The 23,861-nt window shown below is 40.3% G+C and overlaps 1 protein-coding gene across 1 annotated transcript in view; it reads right to left on the reverse strand.

Annotated features, from left to right (window-relative positions):
• SDK1 (sidekick cell adhesion molecule 1) overlaps positions 1-23,861 on the reverse strand; it is a 417,731-nt gene that overhangs the window by 123,629 nt on the left and 270,241 nt on the right. Inside the window, exons 8-14 of the mRNA XM_075718433.1 lie at positions 23,572-23,655; positions 17,271-17,465; positions 15,810-15,926; positions 15,382-15,549; positions 13,226-13,328; positions 11,925-12,101; positions 3,093-3,229 (exon numbers count right to left, since the gene is read on the reverse strand). Coding sequence (XP_075574548.1) covers positions 3,093-3,229; positions 11,925-12,101; positions 13,226-13,328; positions 15,382-15,549; positions 15,810-15,926; positions 17,271-17,465; positions 23,572-23,655 — 981 coding nt within the window. The remainder of the gene's footprint in view (positions 1-3,092; positions 3,230-11,924; positions 12,102-13,225; positions 13,329-15,381; positions 15,550-15,809; positions 15,927-17,270; positions 17,466-23,571; positions 23,656-23,861) is intronic.

Below are 23,861 nucleotides of genomic sequence, written 5' to 3' on the forward strand. Positions count from 1 at the left end.
TAAATATTAACCACACACTACTAAGACCAAAATAACTCTAAAAACCAAACACTTAAAAAAAAAAAAACCCACACAAAAAAACCCCCCAAACCCAAAACCACAAGACAGTAACAATATGCAGACATTAAAGTCAGCTTTCCAAACCAAAGTCACTGTTAACATTGTTCCACTATTCTGTTGGCAGCTGTAAAGCTGAACAATAATATATGAAATGAGAGAGAATAGCAATAGTGGAATATTCAGGTGTTTAGATTCCTCCCTGCCCTACATGTGTGAGTAACCATTTAGAGACTGTATGTAAAAGCAAAGTAGATAAAGATGAAAACTGAAAGGACAGCAAGATCTAGAATATTTCTGGGAGTTTAAGATGCTCAGTTCACAACAGTCCTGGCCTGTGTTTGGTTTTTGCAGCTGCAAGCTCGCTGAAGTACCTATACCTATGATTTGTGATAATGAGACTCTCTCAGTGGTAGACTGCAATGCCATCAGCCAAAATTATTGGATCTATCATGGAGTGAGTGAGGGTTCACAGGATCCTGTGGAGTTCTGAGGGACTGTCTGCATGATTTCTGGAGAACTATTGATTTTTGCTGAGCCTTCTACAAATTTCGGTGAATGAATTATAGCATTTTCAAAATGATGGCACATTTACCCCATACCTATACTAGAACAACTGCAAAGCATCCTTGCTAGAAAGGCACCTGAAGACCTTTCAAACTTCTCCTGGCACCAAGTGAGTTGCCTCCTCTTTTAGAGACTCTTCCCAAACAATGCAGCCCAGTGCAGGACCCAAGCACATACGTTCCGCCAGCTCTGTACTGTCTCTATGTAAATACAGCTCTAGTACCTTTGCATCGTGTTCCCAGACTGGGAGTTTATTAGCTTGTCTTTGCCAAAGCCGCCGGGAAACATGAAACACAAAGGTAACGTCCTTGGGTGAAAGAACAGATAAGGAAAAGCAAAAAGGCAGTTACTGGCCTGTAGTCTATAGGAGGGGAAGGAGAGAAGAGTGACAATAAAAAAGAAGGTGGTGATAAAAAGGTAAAGAGGGGATGTGAGTGCAGAATGCTGAATTTTCTCAGTCATTTGTTACAAAAAGATCAGGAGTCTTTGCTTGAAAAGAACTGTTTTAAGGACAGCAGTCGTGGGCATGACTTGGGATTTCTGCTAGGATTAGAAAACTGCACTTTGCTTAACAGATGTCAAGATCATCAGTTCTGGGATCTCCACATCTGAAAAGTTATGCACTCCAGCATGCAAAGCAAAAGGGTTGTATGTGATCTGAAGCTCAAGTTTCATCTCAAGCTCTCTGTGTGGCAAAACAAAATGCTACTCTCCAGATAATCAGAAATCAGGACTGTTTCACATTCAGTTATGCAGTGGCTAATTTCCACACGTCAGAAAAAGTGATGCTCTTAATTTTTTCATCAAGAACCAATTGTTAGGTTTGAATTTCCAGCTCCTAGGGTGATAGAGATTAGAAAGTATTGCCAAGGTTACCGATTTCCATATAACCTCATCTTTCCATCAACTCCTAAAGAGGCATTAGCAGTGTCCCTGAATAACCTTGCAAACTGAGAGCCACAAAGGACCAGACATACAGCACGACAAAACTGTGAGAAGTGGCAATTCACAATGACCAGGTTTGTAACCCGTGAAGGTAGATATTACGATATCTAACAGTTAAGCATCCTCAATAACCAACCTAAAAGAAGGGTATAAAATGGTAACTCAGGGAAAGGTTATATGAACCCACATACAGGTAAGATAGCAGCTCCTACTGACATCCAAGTTTGTTCCTCTGATGGACCATCAGTTGCTTATGTAATCATACTGCCTGCCTTTTCAGGTGAAATAGAGGCTCTGAATGCATCAAGATATCTACGAAACCAGGGCAAAAGACAACAATGGGAAGAAATACAGTATGACTATTGCTATTTTACAGATGTTGAATAGAAGTACTAAGGAATGAGCTGTTCTGCCTTAAGTCTAGCTGACAATGCTGGTGGTGGAACTAAGGCTTTCCTGTATAAAGGAAAGGGACCTTATCCAAAGGGACCTGGGCAAGCTGGAGAGGTGGGCCTGTGTGACCCTCATGAGGTTCAACAAGGCCAAGTGCAAGGTCCTGCACCTGGGGCGGGGCAGCCCCCGGTATCAGTACAGGCTGGGGGATGAAGGGATTGAGAGCAGCCCTGCGGAGAAGGACTTGGGGGCACTGGTGGCTGAAAAGCTGGACATGAGCCAACAATGTGCGCTTGCAGCCCAGAAAGCCAACCGTATCCTGGGCTGGATCAAAAGCAGCGTGGCCAGCAGGTCGAGGGAGGGGATTCTGCCCCCCTACCCTGCTCTGGTGAGGTCTCACCTGGAGCCCTGCGTCCAGCTCTGGGGCCTTCAGCACAAGAAGGACATGGAACTGCTGGAGCGGGTCCAGAGGAGGCCACAAAAATGATCCGAGGGCTGGAGCCCCTCTCCTACGAGCACAGGCTGAGAGAGTTGGGGTTGTTCAGCCTGGAGAAGAGAAGGCTGCGGGGAGACCTTAGTGCGGCCTTGCAGTACTTAAAGGGGGCCTAAAGGAAAGATGGGGACAAACTTTTTTGCAAGGCCTATTGTGAGAGGACAACAAGTAATGGTCTTAAACTAAAGAAGAATAGATTTAGACTGGTTAGAAGGCAGAAATTTTTTACAATGAGGGTGGTGAAGCACTGGAAGGGGTTGCCCAGAGCGGCAGTGGAGGCCCCATCCCCAGAAACATCCCAGGCCAGGTTGGACGGGGCTGTGAGCACCCTGCTCTGGTTAAAGCTGTCCCTGCTCACTGCAGGGGTTGGGCTGGGTGAGCTCTAAAGGGCCCTTCCAACCCAAAGCATTCTGTGATTCTATAACAATTCCACCACCTCAAGCCTCTTATTCTTATTTAACTCTTTCAGTGTGTGAATAGTTGAGCATAAAACCCAGGGCTTCCTCTTTGTGCACACTGTCTCTCATTTAGCAAACAACAGTAATATTTTGTTGGTAGCTCTGGTAAAAGGTGAGCCTGAAAGAAGGCTGAATAATTAAGAAGAACATGAGGTTGAAAAATATTTGACTTTACTCACTGTTCTCAGAGAGCTCGACCATGTAGTAGAGAACAGGGCTGTTTCCATCAAAGGGGCGCACCCAGGAGAGCATCACGCTGCGGCTGTATGAGGAATTTAGAGTGGCCAGAAGATTCTGAGGGGAATGAGGCAGCTCGCTGTTAAGGAACAGAGAAAGGGAGGAAAAAACAGCACAGAAAAAAAAAAAAATCAATCTACATTTCATTCAGCTACAGTCCTACAGGCAGTTAAAGGCACACGACATCAGACTCATATGATGATAGATATAAAACTACCAGCAGCTATTGTACAATTAAATAAATGAAAGATATCTCTGAATTCTTCACAACTTTATCTTTTTTGGAAAAAAAAAAAATTATGCTGAAAGTCCCAAGGCTGATGCTTAGAACAGCTAATGTAAGTGTTGCTAAATGTGGAAAAAAGCCAATTTTCATACTGTTTTTGACTGAGAGAAGTTGGTCAATAAATTTCCTCTCTCACTTTTTTCCCCTTCTTATGATGATGTCCTAGCAATATGACAGCAGTAATACGTATAAACAGTAAAACACAAGGGAGTTATGATTTAACATGGAATTTTTCATACTCAAGGAAGCAGAAGACATTGACACTATCCATATAGAGCTACTAATCAAAATTACCATATGTATTCTTAGGCTACAGAGCAGCTTGATTTACTCGCGGATTCAGGCTCATCCTGTCATGGGTAGAATTTTTCCTCCCTATAATAAGGATTTTTTTGGAAGCACCCAACTAGAAAATGTAGTGAAAATGCCTGCAGAAACCTCATGGAAAGACAAAATGAAACATTAAAAAACAAAAATAAAACAGCAGCTCAATTAAAACGTGTAATTTCTCCACATAAAGGCAATTTGTGGAAAAACAGTTAATTTGTACTCATTGGCTGAAAGTCGGAGGCTGCATGGTGCAGTGAGAAATTCTGCTACATCCTTTAAATGCTGATCTGCATTAAGTGATAGGAGCCCTTCAGCCATTATATTTGAGCCTGATTTCTGCTCCTTATCATCCTGGTTCCTAAGGACCTCAGACAGTGAAGGAAAAGCAAGGAGGACCAGTTTTCACCCATTCAATCCACTGCTCCTCCCCAGGAAGGCAGCGGGTAACCCTTCCTCAGCATGCACCACTGCTAATTTGCTCTGACCAAAGCAGAAAGCCACAAGGGCACTTCACATGCTTAATTTAAAAATGTAGTAATTTCTGGTTGCAATGTATCATGCTGCTGAAGGCTTACAGTTATTTAAAAACCGCAACTCCTAGCCACTCACAAAAGTAAATACAGACCCTGGCTTTAAGCCAGACTAATAAATATGTCCTGGATTCGGGTTTCTACTGGAAGATTGAGGAGCATATGGAGAGCCAGGCAATAGTTTTATTATTTTTCTGTTAAAACTGTGTATGCTTTTGTTTACGTGTTTATGATGGCTACATGCTATAGAGTTAACTCAAAAAAAAAAAAAAAAAAAGGTTGCTGGAAGAGCTGAGGAGCGGCAGGAAAAACACACAGATAATGAGACAACACAAGTGGAAGACACTCACCTGCCCACCTCTGTAGGGTCGATGGGTTGATGCTTCCTAAGGCTAAACCTGAGACTCAAAGGCTCATCTCATTTGACTTTAAATGCCTAACCAAATTAGCAGCACGGTCACCCCAGGCTCTTTCTGTAGTAAACATGGAATGACACCTCAGGGTGTGATTCAGAACTTCATTAAATCACTCGCTCAAGATGCCTTGATTATGAGGAGTTTAGGCTGACTGTGCTCTCATGTAGGTCTGGGCATGCACCAGCCAAGCTCCAGACCCCCGATGCACAGACGGCTAAGACACCGTCAGTTTTAGGCTAGAAGAGATATCGGGCACAGGAAGGAGTATGTATGGGCCCAACAGAAGCAGATTTTGAACAGAGCACACTGCAAAATTTTCGATAAACAAGTTTAGGGAAGAGGGGGACCTGGAAACAAAGTAGGAGGGCAGCCAGCCTGCAAGACAAAATGGCAGAATAAGCCTGTGATTGGACAAGTGTGGAGGCGGGGTTTAAGATATGGCCATTTACCCAGGGACTGCAGGAGTGGGCTACTTAATTTTGAATGAAACATTAAATTATAATAAACATTAAAACTCCACTACAATTTATCATTATGTCCTAAGCAAGCTGGTTGGAAAAGTGTTTTTGTGATTAAGCTGGCAAAGGAAAGAGAGCGAGACGTCCTGTTGTGACATGGCTCACGGAAGTCCCAGTCCCCACTTCATTTATCACCAGGCCCTGTGGGGAAGAGCTCGGAGAGGGGCTGTGGCTCCAGCTTCTTCCAGAAGACGACGCTCACACAGGAGGCAATGTAGGAGGGATGGCTGAGGGGGAGCTCACAGCAAACTTATCCCCATGTAACTCCTTTTCTGGGAAATAAACAAACACTCCTGGAATATATTACAGATATTTCCAGGGTGTGCATTTACTAGTTAAACTTGTTTCCCCATACGTTTAGAAGGGTTGAATTAACAGCTCGTTTGAGGACAGAGGCTACATGACTAAGAAAGACTTTACACCTCAGTATCTTTTTCTTACCGTACAAGTCTCAGAAGACTTTTGGAGGAGAGGGGACATTCCTTTTTTGACATGTTTTAAGGCACAAACTGAATTTAAACATGGGGGGGTTTGCTTAGCATTTGGGTTTAGTTGATTATTCTCTTAGATTGACACAAAATGGTAATCAGTCAGCAGCATGAAGGAGACGGGCACTTTCTGTTCAGACAGAGATTGAGTAGCGTGAGCTGCAGCAGCCGTACAGTACACCTATCTCCACTAATATCATATTCTTGAGCCATATGTGTCCACACCAAACAGCAACAGATGGTGCTTACAGATTTAAATCCCTCAAGGCACACATAACAAGTGCCTAAGAAACACACCTGGACAGAAATAAATATTTAAAACTACAAAGACATTTCAGCACAGAAGTGTACTTCTCTCTTTGTAATATACAAAAGCAGAGATTAATAAATAGTAATTCCTACCTTAGCAAGCACTTACACTTTGTCTCCTCCTCATTTGCTACCACATACTGTGTGGAAGGGACGACAAATGAGACCTGTACCACCATCATGAATATTCACGTTCCCAAAAGAGATCATTGCTTCTTTTTTTCCTTTAACAGAATTACTTTTCCTTGCTGCTAACATCCAAGAAATCATTGCAGGGAATGGTAGTTTCAGCTCTTCTTCAGGATGAGAAGGACCTCAGACTTGAACTGCTCAACTTCTGATACACCAAGAAAGTGGATGAGGTTTAGGACAGTAACATCCAGGGCACAGAACAGCCCTTGATCGGACGCTGGAATTTTAATTCCAGCATTATAATCTTTCCTTTTTTTATTCACTGAATCCCAGACAGGAAATATATGAAGGTTTTTCGATATAGGATATCTTAAGACCTCACTCCTCTAATGCTGAAGAGTTGCATGGAGGCAAGTTTTCCATAACTTACTTTGTATGATAGCAAAATATGTATATGGACACTTTAAAATCTGTAATAGATAGATAAGCCCAGGGTTAATGGCATAGCCACCAAGGTGACCTGAGGGGACTCTGACAAAGCAATTAAAATAGTGGATTTGCAAGAAAAGAACATGAAGTCATTGTGACAATCCAGGAGAGAAATATTAGCTAGTTGCAGATGATGCATGTTCGAAACAGAAACCCTAATGTTTTGAGTCAGCTCATCACTGCCAGAGGGCAGCTGAAAAATTCACTCAGCAAACATAAGAGTGTTTTATAAAATTAGCTAAAAGCAGACTATTTGCTGAGGGAACTAAACCAGACACGGTTTGGAGAGATTTCTGAGAAAAACGGTCTAACAGCAGGTAATTAGAGAGACTGTGACTGAAGAGGGGATTACTAAAAAGGCAAGGGAGATTAAACAAGTTTTCTTGTTGTCCCACTCCTATTTCGTAAATGATATCCTAAACCAGGTCCACCATACAAGCTTCACTCAGGAGCAGGTGGTTCATCTGCTAGACCCAATAACATGGTAAGAAATTGAGGCAGGAAGCCTAACAAAGCACTTAGCCCTGATGGCTTTGCTCATAAAAGTTTGTAATGCTTTAAATTGAGAAATGTGTCATCTGTTGCTCAGGACTTTCCAGTTTCTCTTGAAAAAGAATCCTCTCCAATTTCTAACCACAGGAAAGATTCTTGCAAGGCATCCATTAGTTTCGAGGCTTTTTGTCTCTCGCAGGTGTATAATGAGGTGGATTTTTTGAAATGAAAGGCTTGCCAAGTCCCAGAGTGCACAGATTTATTTCCCATTTCATTTTGGTGGTCACCACAAGCTCAAACCTACAGACGACTTGGGAAAGGTTTTTGAATTTTATGCTTTCTTTTTGCTAAACACACCTACATTTCTGATATACCTTCAATGATGAACGGGCACAATTGTATTTCCAAGTGTATTTCCAGGTGGTATTTCTCTTTTGAGTATCAAGTGCATTTAGACTCAGCAGTGAACCTTACTTCTTAGATGACATCTCAATAGAGAGCTTGGAAAAATAAATAGAAGCTTGCTTTCTAGTGAGGAAGAAATAATATATTTTCAAGTTTTACATCCTTCCTGTTTTCACTCCCTGCAGAAAGGAAAAGAGATGGGCTATTGGAACTGAGGGATATGGGATCCATACAAAGATAAGCTTGTAATGAGACATTTTGATTTGTTACTCTGCATTGGTCTTACTGATTTTATTTTTAGTAATCAAGCTATTTTTTAATGGGATATATTGGGAAGAAATTGGAAGAAGCAGCAATTACAAATATTCTAGTAAAAAGGGTATCAAAATTCATGTATAAATGATTGACAAAGGCAATACTGTGTATTCTTTGCAACCCACTGGGTTTTATTATAAGTGGTTAGCTCCCCTCTCCTGCTTTTGAAGAAGACAGAACAATAATAGTTCCTTCTCTGGTGAAAGAGAACTGAAAGAAGATGAACTTGCTGCCAGGAATAAATTGTCTATTTTTGTATTACATTGTCCTCCCCATATTTTTGCATAGAGAAAGAGCCTAAAAGATTTAACTATATGTTGTGACATAAGAGAGGCTTGTACAGGGCTTTGATTTTCCAACAATGCAGCATTACCATACTTTTCAGTCAGATTCATACAACAAAGAGATTCTTTACTATGGACTGCAGACAGGCTGATATTGAGCAGCAGGTATCATCAGGCATAGATAGCGTCAATTCTGCATATTTTATATACACTGAGAACCCTCAGGATACTTTGAGCTGGAATCAGCACAGTTTCCCATCAGGTGAGTGATACATTGTGATAACTCAGCTTATGCAGCTTTAGGAACAAGCAGTTTTTCCTCTATATGTATTTCAGTATGGTATTTACAGGACTATGAAAGTAAGCTAAATGAAGCTGGGATGTTTCATAACATCCAATTATTTTCAGGATCAAATCCTGTGACTTGGAGGAATGCAAGAGAAGCACAAGCTCATCATCAAAAGACCTGCAAATGTTTCTGTATTTGCAGTCGAGAAGCTCTGCTAGGAGGAAAGAAGTAGCAAGTAAAAAATTAAAATCTCTCTCCTCCAGAAGAGAAACATCACTCGCAAATGTTTTACCTCATGCAAATCAAATCAAGAGATGTACATGAAGAATAAACACATTTAGAGGGAAGACAAATGAATGAATAGAGTATCTTGACTAGCAATTAGTTTCTGTGCCCAAGTATCATCAGTGCAAAATCGATGAGCAAAGTAACCTTTGGCTGCACTTTAGCAAGTTTGTCATTAGTTTTCTGGCTTTCCTTTTCAAATATTTTATTTCTTCATGGACATGCTGAGAAAAATGACCCATCCTGCAATGTATACCACGCTGTGCTATCAGCATATGTTCTTCTAGCAAGAAACAATACCTTTTTCCCCGTCTGTCTTCCAACAAGGGAAGACAAAGGAAGAAAAAGTTTTCTTTCCTTCTTTTCACAGGTTAGAAACCCAGACCACCCAGAGATTAAATAACTGAAGGTCACCCTGAAGGTCAATGGTTTTGAATTGAATCAGTTTGAATAGAAATCAGTAACAAACTTATCTGTGCCTTTGGAAATTTCTCTTGACATGCCTAGAGGTAGAAGAGGGACATGCTGGTTCCTGGGGGAAAAAAGGTGGTGAGATGATTGGAGTTGTCAGATAAAGCTAGGTAGGCTAGGATATTATCCGTTGGTAGACTACTCGAGTCTGTAATTTGTTGAAAGGCCTCCTTTGAACATTTGTCTGACATTAGTGGTACTCAAGGCACTGAAGTGTAAGTGCTCATCGATGGGAATGTACATGCCCTGTTTGTTAATGTTCTGCACAAGAGAATTATCTGGGAGAACAGGGAACGTTATAGATCTGTCATTCGTATATGAGCTAGAATTTAATTTAAGCTTTACTTCAGACATTTCCTTTCCACATATTTTCTTCTTCATTTCACTTCTGTTGTATCATGTATCTCTATTTCTCACAGATTTGTGCTGCTAAGCCAAACGATAATGATGAAAGCTGCAAAGGAATGCAATGTTTTTTGGCATTATTGCACTACCTGCAGCGCTACTTTGAAATAACCTCACAATTCAAGGTATGATTGAGTGACTTATCAGTTACTGAAGTCCTCGAAAAGAGTGGGTCTGATATATTTCTTTAATTCCTCCAGGAAAAACAGGTGACAGGTGATCAGCAACAGCACATCGGAGGAAGTGGAGATACAGGATAAAGAGCCAGTCCCCGTGCATGGAGAGCCAGCCAACACAACTGGAACAAGCTGGGGTGCAAGAAAGGCAGTCTCAGCAGCGTACAGAAGATGCACCTCTCCCAGCTAACTTCCAGCCTGAGTTTTAGGGAGTATAAACTTGTTCCTCACTGGTCAATGGGAAACCGCAAGTAAATACATCTGCCGTGCTGTACTGTGTTGCATAGGGCATCTTTTGCTGTTTAGGATTAAGAAATGGTAAGAACGCTGAAGTGTTTACCACACATTTATAACTTTGCTTCAGAGTCCAGATTTTAATATTCTTTTCAGTCTTTACTCCATAATTTTCTGCCCTCCATTCAAAAACCGCCTCAGAGAAAAGCAAGTATGGTTATACAGTAGCAATATATTTTGAATTGTCTTCTGCTCTTGGATTCAAACCAGCAGCAAAATGCACTCCGGGAGGAGAGCTGAGGAGTGCTTAATTAGAGAAAGAATGTATGACCGCTCTCTGAAAATGGGCATCTGATCTAGCCTTGGCACTGTCAGAATAATGCTGTATCAAACAGCCCTCTGCATAGCAAATCTCAGAGGTGAACTCATTACACTGCCAACAGCAGAAGTTGCCATCTTCTCAGAGAGATCAGGCATGACCAGCAGAAACAGACGCAATTTTAGTTAAATTAAAGCATGCAGCACTACTCAAATAAATAAATAAATAAAGTCTACATAAAACATTACCTTTCTTATTCATTTGATCTGCTCCACACATGTACCAAAACCACAGTTGTTGCTTTTAGTGATAAACATAAAATAGAAGTGCACTTCACCCCAGTGGAATGACAGAAATAGAAAATATGGCACCCCATAATGACATTTTTATAATCCTTTTTCAGAACTGAACTGCACTTTAAACGTTTTCTTGTTTTTATTTTTGAAGATCCTTAGGAATAAAGAACGGCATATACAAAAATATTTTTTTTCCCTGAAAAACTGTGCATAAAGAGAATACAAGAGTAAGCAATGCCTGTCCAGGGACCAGCTATTCTGATATATGTTTAACAGAGAGAAAATACTAAAAGTAGGAAAACATTTTCTTATAACCTTGGCATCACAGTGCAGCACCTGGACTTTATGAAAAAGCCCTACAGCATGGGATGACAGAAGGATTCAGCTTGGAAGGGACCTCAGGTCGTCTCTTGTCCAACCTTCTGCTCAAAGCAGGGTCAGCCATGAGATCAGACCAGTTTATCCAGTCTGGTCCTGAAAACTGGAGACAGTATTCTAGATGTAGGCTTATAAGTGTCAAATAAAAGGGGGTAATCATGTCCATCAATCTACTATGCTCGTGTTAACACAGCCCAGAATGCTGTCTGCCTTTCTTGTTGCCAGGGCACACAGCTGGCTCACGTTCAGCTGCTGTCTACCAAGATCCCCAAGTTCTTTCCAGCAGAACTGCCACCAGCCAGTCAGTGCCCAAACTGTGTTACTGCAAAAGGTTATTCCTCCCCAGATGCAGATGCTGCATTTGTCCTTGCTGAATTTCGTGACGTTCCTGTTGGCCCATTTCTCCGCCTATCTAGGTCCCTCTGAATGGCGGTCCTGCCCTCCAGTGTATCTCAGCTGTCCCCCATTCATTTTGTGCCACCTACAAACTTGATGAGCATGCACTCCAACACCTCCTTCAGATCACTGATAACGATGCTGAACAGGACATGTCCAATTAGATTCCCCAGCAGCAGTCCGCTTGTTGCTGACTTCAGGCGGACTGTAACCTCTTAATTGTTATCCCTTCAGCTCAATCACCCAACCAGACGGGCAGGTACACATGGGGATTCAGAGAGATGCAGTTGCTTGGAAGTAATTTCCAAGGCTCCAGGTACTTGGAAGTCCAAGCAGCAAGGCAGCATGCAAAAGGGAGGACGCATTTCAAGGCAATTTAATCAGAAATGAGCCAGGCTTAATTTCCCCTAAAGAAACCCACACCAGAAACCAAACTTACACATTTCCCAGATCTCCTAGAATGAAATGCTAGAAAAATACCCAAGGGTATCTGAAACCAAGTATAGTGTATATTTAAGATGGAATACTCACATCACTTCTAGTCGAGCCATTCTGGAGTCATTTCCTCCAAAAGAAATGACCTCACAGGTGTAGTCTCCAATGTCACCTGACCATGTCTGGCTGATGAGGAGGGTTCCGTCTTTCTCTACCGTGATCCTGGAACTGCTGGATGGATTTATTACAACACTGTCCTTCTTCCAAACGTACCTGAGTATTACAATGCTTCGGTTAATAATTACTCACAAGAACTTTGAAACAGATTTATTTGAACTGTGCAATAAGATATCAACTTTTGTAATCGTCCATTAAAAATGACAGGCCCCTACATTTACTTTCAGAAACAATGTCTTTTACGAATTTTAGTTTTAGATCAGTGATCAGAACAAGAAATGTAATTGCATCCAAGTTACTACATATTTTATAAACAGTACTATGTATTTTACATGGAAAAGGTGAAGTACTCATGTCCAAGTTCTAAAGTCCACCTTCGTCAGCATTTTAAACTAGAACATCCTGCTCTGAAGTTAACAGCTGAGGTGTTGGTCCATCTCTGCTAAGACTGTAATAACCTTAGACTGCCATAATCAGTAACATCTTAAACTGCTGTGGCAAGGTTTACTAGAGCTTATCCGTTATAACACACACATAACAACATGTCAAAGATGTGTCTTACAATTAAGTATCTCTACATGAAATGTTTACACCTGTATTTCTCTTTCCAAAGTTTTTTTCTGCAGTTCACCCTTCTAGCACCCTCCAAGCTGTTCCTTGCATTTTCTTTCATTTGTGTTGCTTTCAGACTACATGAATTTTCATGGTAAATTTATTTTAAAACGCTGAGCTTCCTCTAAATGCTCTAGCGCAAATTTTAATAGTTCAGACAAATTCTGCTTTCCTTCATGCAGTTAAAGCGGAATATGGCCCCTAGTTATTGAGCTATTTCCAAGAACACGGGCATCTCTCGTGTTGCTTTCAGGCACCCCAATGTAAACACTTCTGAAATCCTATTCCTTCTCTTTGGCTTTTACTCTCATTAAGTATCAGCTTCTGACAAGCTGGTTTTATTGATAGCGTATTAACCTTGACAGTAAAATCATGGAAGGCTATACTGAAGTCATGAAGTGGAACATAGCTCATTGTAAATAATGCATAAGGCTGAAATGGAAGATGGGATTTATGTGATTAATGATACAGCGTACCACCTTATAATGCAGTAATCAGGGGTCTGGTGTTAAAATCTGGGGTCCTGAAACTTTTCACCTAATGCTATTCATATAACTTATAAAATTAAGCTTAGATAAACCACACAAACAAGAATGGACACCACCAACCTGATTGAAATTCTAGGATCATGAGTTGCTTCACATCGCAGAGTGGCTGTGGTTCCTTTGATCACAGTGCTATCCTCAGGAGGGTGAACAATGAAAGTGCGATCTGAAAGGAACACAAGCCATAGTTCAGGTGAAATTACAGCATTTTGACTTGGGTATTCACTCAGAGAGCAGGCAACTGAACATTTGTCATTCAAAGCAAGCAGGCCATTCCAAGTCTTTGCTGTGAAGGCTCCCTTCCCTCTAATGTCATTGTGTCCAGAAGAGGTGGTACGCTGTGGGGTGCAGAGAAGCAAAAGCAGCAGAGGGCATGAGTCCAAGTCAGCAGCGACACGAGTAGGAAGAGCGCTAAAGCTGTACTAACTCTCTCTTGTCTTGCGGTAAGCATCTATGGCAACTCCCTGAAGTCATAAGGTAGCAAGTATGTTTGTAATGCATTACAAATGGATCCAAACATACATTTAGTCAGGAAACAAGTCATACTGTTTGGAGCAGGGAAAACAAAACCAAGGAAAATCTGTGCAAAGAAGAATACACTAGAAAAATATCCAGAAAGAGAAAAACTTAAATGGCATCCTACAATCTCGTCAAATCCAGGAAAGAGGTTAAAGAAGGAGGAGTTCCTGGTAGTCTGAATTTTCCATATAAGAAAGATATGCTGTTTACTGAAATGCTTCAAAACATCTTTATTCAAGCACCTCCTGGAGACCCAGAACACAATAATTGCTGTAACTACAGCAACCAGATCTGGTGTGAAAGATCTCGATTATGCTTAACACACAGTAGCAGCAGCAGATAGCATCAGCTGAAGCAGGTAGACAACTAGGATGAGTATAGAAGATATGTGGATAATGTTAATCAGTCCCAAATCCCTACAGAGATAATCAGCGTCTACTGAGATATCGCATACACGCACACGAATGAATCATCAGCAAAATCAAGAGTTAACTAATAGCATGGACTTTTTAGCGTTATTCTTGATGTACCTATGTATGTCTTCTAGCTTTATACTGGTGTTGTTGCTACACAAATATTAGGTTATATTCACTTTTCTTTTCCCCCTCCAGTGCAGTACAATGAACAGGAACTATCTTTAATACATATAAGAACCGTGCCTTTGAGAATTAATAGGGAGGATCTCCTTTACTTCATCCATACACCTGGATATCACTCAGTTTAAAACATCCTGATATGTATACTAACTTTACATTGTCAGTAAGATAAATATGATGGCCATATGACACAAGTACATTACAGTTACTGCCAGTATTGTTTTCAGGTATTCCCATGTGGAAAAGGCAAAGTGTTGCTGATTTAACTTGCACAGTTTGGGGATTAACGAATGTCATATATGCACCACACATCAGCAGCATAATCAGTACTTCAAGCACGGGAAAGGAGAGGGCCACAACACTTCTGTATTTATCACCATCTTCATTGTTGTTAATTATTTTTAGTCCCACCTCAGGTTTCCTACCTTTAGTAGCAAAAAACACATTACACTTAAATTTAACTCATCTAGGAGTAACACAGCTGAACCTGTTGGATCAGACTCTCTGCCCCAACAGAGGAAATAAAAAAAAATAGAGATCAAGGGCAAATGGTAAAGGACAAAATCATTTCATGGGTTGCCCTGTGCCGTGCCAATCTGCAGCACGAGAGAGTAGCTGAAGTCTGCTGTACTTTGGTTTGGCTTCTAACAGTGCCCAGGGCCACAAAGAAATACAAAGGTATGAGGAAGATCACATCCACTGTAACTGTGGCCACAGCCTTAGGCACAGCATGGGCCAGTCTATACTGCCTGCGGACTCCTGGAGGAAGAGACTAACTGCAGCCAGCCACATCTACAAGTTAAAAGGTCTGATTTGCAATGCAAGATTCTCCAAGGCAAAACCTGAGTAAAACTGTAATTGTGATTGAAGCTCTATTTAAATACAATTCCTTTCACAAAATATAAAAGTTTATATGCATAATTTTACAATCAAAAAGGATATTTGCAATAGGTTTCCTAAAATAGATACATTATTCCTATTAAATCATACAAGTATCTCTATTAACTGGAAAAGCATAATTACTTATGAAAATTTCCTGAGCATACAACAAAAACTGATTAATACTTGATTAAAGTTAGACTTTAAACAAAGCGTTATCCTTACTCCACACTGTCAGCATCACAAAAGCATTCAGAGCTCCTTCAGAGTTGACTGCACAGCAAGTATAATTGCCGGCATCCTGAAGGAAAACGGGTGTTATCTGGAGCCCTCCAGATTCAAGAAGAATGAACCGAGGAATCTGAACTGAGCCACTGGCTAAGATCTGGTTTCCTGAAACACAGAAGGGAAAACCAGCATGATTAGTGTCACGTAGACTGCACAGGGTAAGCGCTGCAATCCTAGTTCTCCCAGATGACTATTACAGCCTATCCAGGCCACTGGCTCACAACAGCCCCCCAACAAACCCTCTGCTCGCAGAACCAGAAAAATGAACAAAATATGCACTAAATGGATCTACAGAATCCCAGTAACAACAATGGTTAAGAAAACATGGATTACAGCTTTTCCACAACTACTTAATAACTGGCTACCTTTCTTCCATGAGATGGCAGGTTTTGGAGCCCCTGAAACTTCACAGGTTAGCACTGCCGTCATTCCCTCTGTAACAGTGGTATCCTCTGGAGGCTGTATAAATGCTGGTTTCATGTCTAGAATCAAAAATTTAAAAAAACTCAATGGATTGGCTGTCAGAAAGATCCTTTAGCTATTATCATGGACTACTTTACATCCACTTTTATAGAGCCCATCATGGAGAAGGACATGACAATAGTACACGAAAACCTTTCAGCAGTGACTGTAACCTTTCATTATTCATCTCCTAGGAATTGCCTAATTCAGTTTATTACCTACATGGAAAATAAAAATCTATCAGTGCTTGTACATGTACAAGTAAGATGGCTTACAGATGAAGGAAGATAAAGCTCAAAATGAGTGTTTGGGGGAAAGTTGAGAAATTTAGATAAACAAAACTATTTTGTTTCATCTTCATAACAGGGTTCTTCAAGATGAAAAGCAACTTGAGAAAGGCATTAACTTTGAAACTTAAATGTCAGCCAAAAGAATTTAGAACCTGAGTCTCATCCAAGACATTTTCCAAGTTTCTTTCTTATTTTCCCCAGTTGCATTTTATTACATTTTTTTCTGCAGTTTCCTAGATATATATTGAACTGGGGCTGATGTATTTTCTGAAGCCAGTAGGAATTCTGGTCAGTATGTGTAAACTGCTCTTGGGCTAACAATTAGCTTCCTGAAGCAAAGTATTACAGATATGCCTGTTAATAATTGCTTTTAAAAGAGACTACTAGGATTTGCAATTCTTCCATAGAGAAAAGTGTACTTCATTAACAAAACCATTTAATCAGACTTTTTGGCTAAAAGGAAAAAAAGAAAAAGAAAAAAAAAAGACCTTTAACTTGAACTTTCTTTCTTTCCCCTGCTAAATGTAGTTGCAGACAAAAGGCAGATAAAACGATACCATGCAAAATCATGAAGCAGTAGCTTGAATTCAGAACCAAATTACATTAGAGTAGAACTAAATTGTTTAAGTATAAAGGCAAGACAAAAGCATTACACAATAGAATAGAATCATAGAATCGTTTAGGTTGGAAAAGACCTTTAAGATCATCCAGTCCAACCATTAACCTAATACTACCAAGTCCACACTAAACCAATTAAGGGTAGGGTAATAAGAGAATAATAATCAACCTCCTCCCCTTTTCACTAAGTTCTCCTTTTGTAGCATAAAATAGGAGAGTTCACCTCAAGCCCCTAACGTCATGCAAAGTTTTTCTACAGGCTTCAGCAGATTGCATTCAGGCCACAGAGGGCATTCTGGGGTACCTCACAGCTAGGGCACCTACACTTGATGAAAATCAAGGTTCTGCGAGTCGAACTAAACAAGCACAGAGCGGTGGAGAAATCTGATGGATGTAGGGTCACCTATAGAAATGACAAGACAACTTCATTGATCTCTATTGCAGCTCCTTACTCACTAGTCACATCCAGGTAGGTGTACGTCTGTATCTCCCCGGCTTTATTATTAGCAAAACACTGGAAGATTCCAGCATCCTGAGGACGCAGCGCGTGGATCCGGAGCCCACCACTCAGCAGTACTTTGTAGCGGGGGTTTTCCAGCTTGCTGAGGGGAACAGAGTCCTTATACCAGACCAGAGTGGGAATAGGAACACCTAATACATTTAAAAAAAAAAAAAAATTGCCATTAGTCTTCACACAACACATTTTAGGTAGTCAAAATACATGGCACTATCATGGTCATATCCCTGGTTTCCCATCCTTCCACACCAATTATTTATATTTTTACAAGCTGCTTTTGATAAATGGAGGCTGCATCTTACATTATCAATGGTAATAATACACTGCAGAACACGTGGGAATAAAGCGAGCAAACAGTGAAAGGGGAAATGTTGAGAAAACATGTTATCAAATTACTTTCTTCATCCAATCATATTTCATGCTACTACAAAATAAGATTTACAGCAATTTCACATTGAAAGCTAGAATCATGCTGCTTAAACAAGAGCAGTGTGGCAATGCAGCAAGTCTGTGAGACTGTTCCATCCCAAATAAGATTCCTCTGTGCTACTGTAGCTAAGATGTCAAAATAAAAAGGAAATGGCAAATTACACACACAAAAAAATAAAGTGCTCACATGACTGTATTTGAGTGCTAATTTGGCAGCTTAGTTTGAGCTGATATACAAACAGCATGTTGCCAACAATGGGAAAGCTTTAAATTATTATTATTTTTATTTATTCTCAAGCTTCACCTGTTATTTGAAAAATGCAGACATTAGGAGAAACAAAAATCCTGCCCCAGATATAACTTACAGTCCCGTTTATTCCTGTTTTCATTCATGCGCGTGTTCTACAAACCCTGACACAGTTATTTCACATATATTTTTGCTGCAGTTATATCCCAGTCAGCTGGGATGAAGTGGCTGTGAATTTAGTATATACAAATAGTGTAGGATTCTTTTTTCTTCGAGAGATGTCAGGGGCCTAGAAGAGTCATACACAGACGTTCCCATCCTGCTCCTCATATCAGACAATCTTTTATCTTCTTATCCCAGAAATCCCTCACTGATCAAATACGGAAGGGCCCTATGCAGGGACCTGGAGCGAAGCAGACATTCTGTGATTGGATAATCACAGGATCACAAGGGTATCAAGCTGATTTAAGTTATCTCGGCCCCAAACATGGCATTTTCATAATCGGTAGCTATTTTGAACACGTATCACTTAAACCTCCGAGCTTCACATTCTCTTCTAATAAGGTAAGGAACTGTGGACTTAAACTCACGGGTGAGGGAAATTTGCTGAAATAGAGAAAAGCGGGGTATGACGGAAGCATTAAGGATGGGGTGTCACTGATGAATTGAGCATCTGCAGACAATGAATTCCACTGCAATGTTGGCAATGACTTAAGGTTCTTAGAGCGAAAGCGCTACGGGAAGGATCCATATTAACATGATTATCATTTTAAAAATCTCGAAGTTAAATACAATTTTATTATACTTCCATTCATACCTTCTCTCAGTGTACTTACTCTCTTTATACAGACAAAAGCTATATTAACTCCCGGAAAGAATGTACAAACAATGTATGGAACGACTGAAAAACAACATTCAATTGCTGCTGTTACTTTTTATAAACATGTATCATTTACTACAATCACCTCTGATGCTTTTGTTCTGCTGATAAAATAAAATGGACTCATAATCTAGAAGGTAATCATCGCAGGAAGAAATCCACTATGTAGAGTGCATTGTCTGATAGAGAATAGACATAGTGTGGTAGCTTGCAATAGGCATAATTTAAATTTCATACAACAGCCCATATACAGAATTAGCGTAAATTTCAGTGTTCAGAATTCTCAGTGAGAGTGTTACTCAACTCTTGAAAATCCTCCTGGGCAAATACAAATTATCACTGAGTAATGAAGAAACAGATGATGCAAAATGGAATAGTTCTCCTGATGCCGAGAAGCCTGGAAATGATTTCAAGTTTAAATAATAGCAACTCCATTTTCCCACACATTAGACTTGATAGGCACCTAGGAAATAATGAAATCCTGCATTCAGCACACTCAAACCTTTAACACTGGTGTCATTCCATAAATCCCATTCTACTAACAGTATTAGCAAACCTTCTAATCCTATAATCACTGTGAGGTACACCTTCCTATCACCACCTCAGCTGACAAACTGAATATTACCATCTCTATTTTTCTACATTTCGGTTACGGATATCTTCCTCTACTCAAAGTTATGAGTCTGAATAATAGGATCTTATCTAAGCACTCTGATGCCTGTCAGCAGCATTCATTTGGGCTTTAGTGATCTTCCCAGAGAGATTTGTCTTCCAAGTTGTACACATTTTCTTTTATCATTTTGCTACCTTTTTGGCTATAAAAGCTGTTAAAACCAGCTTCCTTTCTTCTCCCCCTCTCCTACCCCACAGCTTTCCTCTCCCCACCCCCAAAGGAATTTTGCTCCTTCTCCCCTCCAAACACTTCTGGTGAAAAAATTAGGAACAGAAGAAAACACTTTAAAGACCTTTTGGACTATACTTTTCCAAGCAGTATCAGGCCTACCTTACTGCTTGAGAGATTACAGAGTGGCCTAAAAGCCTAGCAATAATAAATAAAACAAGCTTATTTCTCAGCAGGTATGCAGCACTACTCATTTTTCACAGACAAATTAATCTACTGTTATGGAGGAGAAGGGAAGGCAGGAAACGGAGACTCTGGTTCTGGCTTCGCCACTTTCTCTGTAACCTTGGGCAAATAATTTATGCAATCTGGGGCTCAGTTTCCCCATCTGTGAACCAGATGCTTGACTCTTTGCCAAATTTAACTTACTTAAGAACCTGGATAAAAGAGTCGAAATATTCACCGTGTCGTTTTTGTTATTTATTTTCTATAGTCTTCTCTAGATCCCAGTGGGCTACTGGGGAATCCCAAAAGCATCTTTCCATCTACTTGTCTAAACAGGTAGAACTAAAGTCCAATTAACTGCACTCCCTAGACACAACCACCGCTGCCTGCAGCTGCAAACTTTCTATAAGCAAATAAGAAAAAGCATTTAAAGGAAACCCATTGAAAATGCAGGCAGCATCAGCAACTGCTGAAAGATATCTACAGCAGAGCATGGTTGCTGCGCAGTCTGGTACACCAGAACTCCATTACAGGGAAGTATAAAGCCAGTCTGTGCAAGTTGCAGTTTTATATACAGTTAATCTCTGTTTATTCTGTGAAATTAATCTGTCTCTCACACATCCAAAGTGCACCAAGACTTGGCAAATGGGCTTTGTGCACAGACCTCGATGGGGCTGGGGGAAATACAGTCTGTCTTCCTGTTTGTAGCAAAGGTCCAGGGCAGCTTTGCAGTTCCCCTAGTGCTTTATTCTAGCTCCTAGCTAGGAGCAGGGAGACAGCAACCTTCATTTACCCTCTTTTTAAATGCTGGCAACTGCCAGGTATGTGTAATAATGGATCGAAATTCCTTTATGTTTAATACTAGTATCTGCCCCTTACAAGTCTGTTACAGATACTCAGCAAAATAATCCACGTGAAGACAGATTTCCATGCTCCTGCACCACGTTCAGCAGCAAATCAGATGCGCACTAGAAATGTTCAGCAGAAATAAATTATTTTCTCTAGTAAGGGTTCCCAGCTCTCCAATAAGACCTCATCTACTGAGAATGGTTATGAGTGCCCTATTAATCCCCTGGGGAGCTAAACTGCTCAAAGGAAGAGTTAGGGTAGAAGGATGAGTTAGAAGTCAACCTCTTCTTCCCCTGATTCCTCCAGGTCTTCAGGGGTTTTTGGTTTTGTTCTTTTTGGGGGGCGGGGAGGTTGTTTGGGTTTGGGTTTTGGGGTTTTTTTTTGGTAATACATGAAAAACATTTGAGCCAGCAGATAGGTGTTTTCAGTGACAGTGAGATAGTCCAGAGATTCGTCAAATAGTGGTGTAGGATCAAAACATTTTTTTTAAAAAAAAAAATCTCAGAATGTTTTTTTAACTCAATTTCTCTAATAATACAACACATAGTTTTAATTCTGCTACTTGAAAAATCTTCCCCAATAAAAAAATGCCAATATGTTTGCCATACTATATGCTGAAACATAAAGTTGGTGGCACATGGCCAGAATAAATGTCTGTCTAGTCACTTTTCCTTCCTATAAAATTGTCTTGTCTTGGATGCTCAGGCACAAAAAGCAAGAACAGCCCAAGGACAAAGTGCTATTTCCACCTTCTCAGCTCCAGTAATCTGTGCTTTAGCTATTTCCTGAGATAGAGGTTGAACACACAGAGTTGTGTTTAATAGTCCTTACTGGATTTTTCTTCCATAAATTTTGTTTTTCTAAATAATTTTTATTTCTGATCTTAACTACTGTCTGGACCAATGACCTCCACAGTTTATGTTTTCTGAAAAAGTACACTTTCCTTTATCACACATCTCCTACCTGAAAATTTAGCTGGGTGCTTCCTCTACTTCTTGCATGAAGCAATATGGAATCATCTTCTCCTACTCACCTTCCTATATGGCACCCGCCCCTCAGTCATCTCTTTCGCAAAGTGTTCCAGTCAATTTTATTTTTCATTATTCAAAACCCATGGTAGTCCTCTAATTATACCATTCCTATGGTTTTGTATCTTTTCTAGTTTTTCTACATCCCTCTCTCCAATAGAGTGATTAGAATTGTGTGAAGTATTTGAGATGGGGGTGCTGCCCCATGGATTCATACAGTGACATTCTCTTATCTTTTCTCTATTCCTTTCTTCCCAGTACCTAACATTTCAAACCACAGCTTGGCACTGAACTGATGTTTTCAGAAGACATAACTTTTCTGCATAGTAGAAAGTAGTTTCATCTCTGTCAATAATTTCATCTGCCAGTTTATTGTCCAGTCAATTCAAATCATCAGAACCTTCTGCAACTTTTGCAGTCAGTTTTAATGTTGAGTATCTTGAATAATTTTATATAATCAGCAAATATTATCATCTTGCTATTCACCCTCTTTGCCAGGGCATTGATGAGTATGTTGAACAGCACAGGTTCCAGCATAGATTTCCGGGGAACTCCACTGACAGCAGGTCCTGCTGTGTTTTGTTTAAAAAGCTATTAATTAGCGACAAGACCTTGTCTTTTATAACCTGATAGCTTCATTTCTGTAAAAGCCTTTTGGTAAGAGACCTCATCAAGGGCTTCTGAATTCTAAATCAACTGGAGCACCCTTACACACATGCTTGCTTATCGCACTATCGTATTTGCAAAGCTTCCCTCTAGAAAAGCAGTGGTGCCTCTTTCCTACATAAAGCATAAAAAATGCTTAAATCATAGTGGAAATAATATAATCACGCAATAAAGAGTATCTTTATTGGCTCTGATCTGGAGGAAGAACCCACCCAAACAAAGTGTTAGTTAGGTTTGGGTGGTTTTTTTAATCAAGGTTGTGTATTTTTTACCTAAGGATCTCATGGCATTTTGATGTGTATTACTTGTTAAAGTCAGCATCAGGGAAAGTGAGACGACAAAAAGTTCAGCTGCTTGCCAAAGCCATGTCGCAGTTCGGTGACAGAGACAAACCTGCTCTAACCGCAAGACTACAATGCCTCCTACCTTACTAGAGTGCTAAAGTAGGTGGTGCTTCTGTTTCTCTGGAACTAAATCTTGAAAACCGCTTAGGTGGAATTCTAGACATTTGAAGCCTTTTATGTTATTAAAACACCGGCCAATTAAAAATTGCCTGTAGTAGTCCTCCTGCAGAATTCTTAACTGCGCTTAAATGTCAGAGTTACTGACATTTCTATTCAGTATAAAAGTTCCATAATGTTCAGAAAAAAGGACATTTGAATTGTTGAAAATATTGACTGTTTGCATTGCAAATGACGGGATGGGTTCCACAACCATACTTTCACCTCAGCTGATTTTCTGGATCAAGCCACTAATGGCTGTTATATAGCGACAACTATGAAGCAAAGGCAGGCTACCAGAGGGAAGGGAGCAGGAGTCGCCCTGCCCAACAGACAAACACAAACGTGTCGGCATTACTACACCTAAACTAAACTACAAGGACTGCACAATTTTCCAAGGGCAAAGGCATCCCCTTTCCTTATATCCCTCTCCCTTATCCCTATCCCTAATTATCCTGTGATAATTAGCAGTAATGCAGAGGCCTCAAAACATTAAAAGTTTATATAAGAGGCTTTCTTCAGCACTGGATATACGAATATCGCTCATCCAAGTTCGAACACTTCTGCACACTCACCCATCGCCTGGCACAGGATGTCCACGTCCTTCTCCACTTCAGCCAAAATCACGCTCTCGGGCTCAGCCGTAAAATATGGTGGTTCTGTGGGACAGGGGAAGCAAACAAAAGTAAGCAAACAAAGCCACAGCAAAATGAAAAATAGGTGTCGATTTAAAGATACTAATCATATAATCTCTCTGCACGTGTTGTATTTAATACAGTGTGTTACAAACAGACTAGCTTGTCTAAGTTTGTCTCTATTTGGAGGCACTTTTTTTGGTAATAAAAGCATCATTAAAAGGCAACAA

Source organism: Pelecanus crispus, chromosome 11 (genome assembly GCF_030463565.1).
Source record: "Pelecanus crispus isolate bPelCri1 chromosome 11, bPelCri1.pri, whole genome shotgun sequence".
Taxonomy (NCBI): domain Eukaryota; kingdom Metazoa; phylum Chordata; class Aves; order Pelecaniformes; family Pelecanidae; genus Pelecanus; species Pelecanus crispus.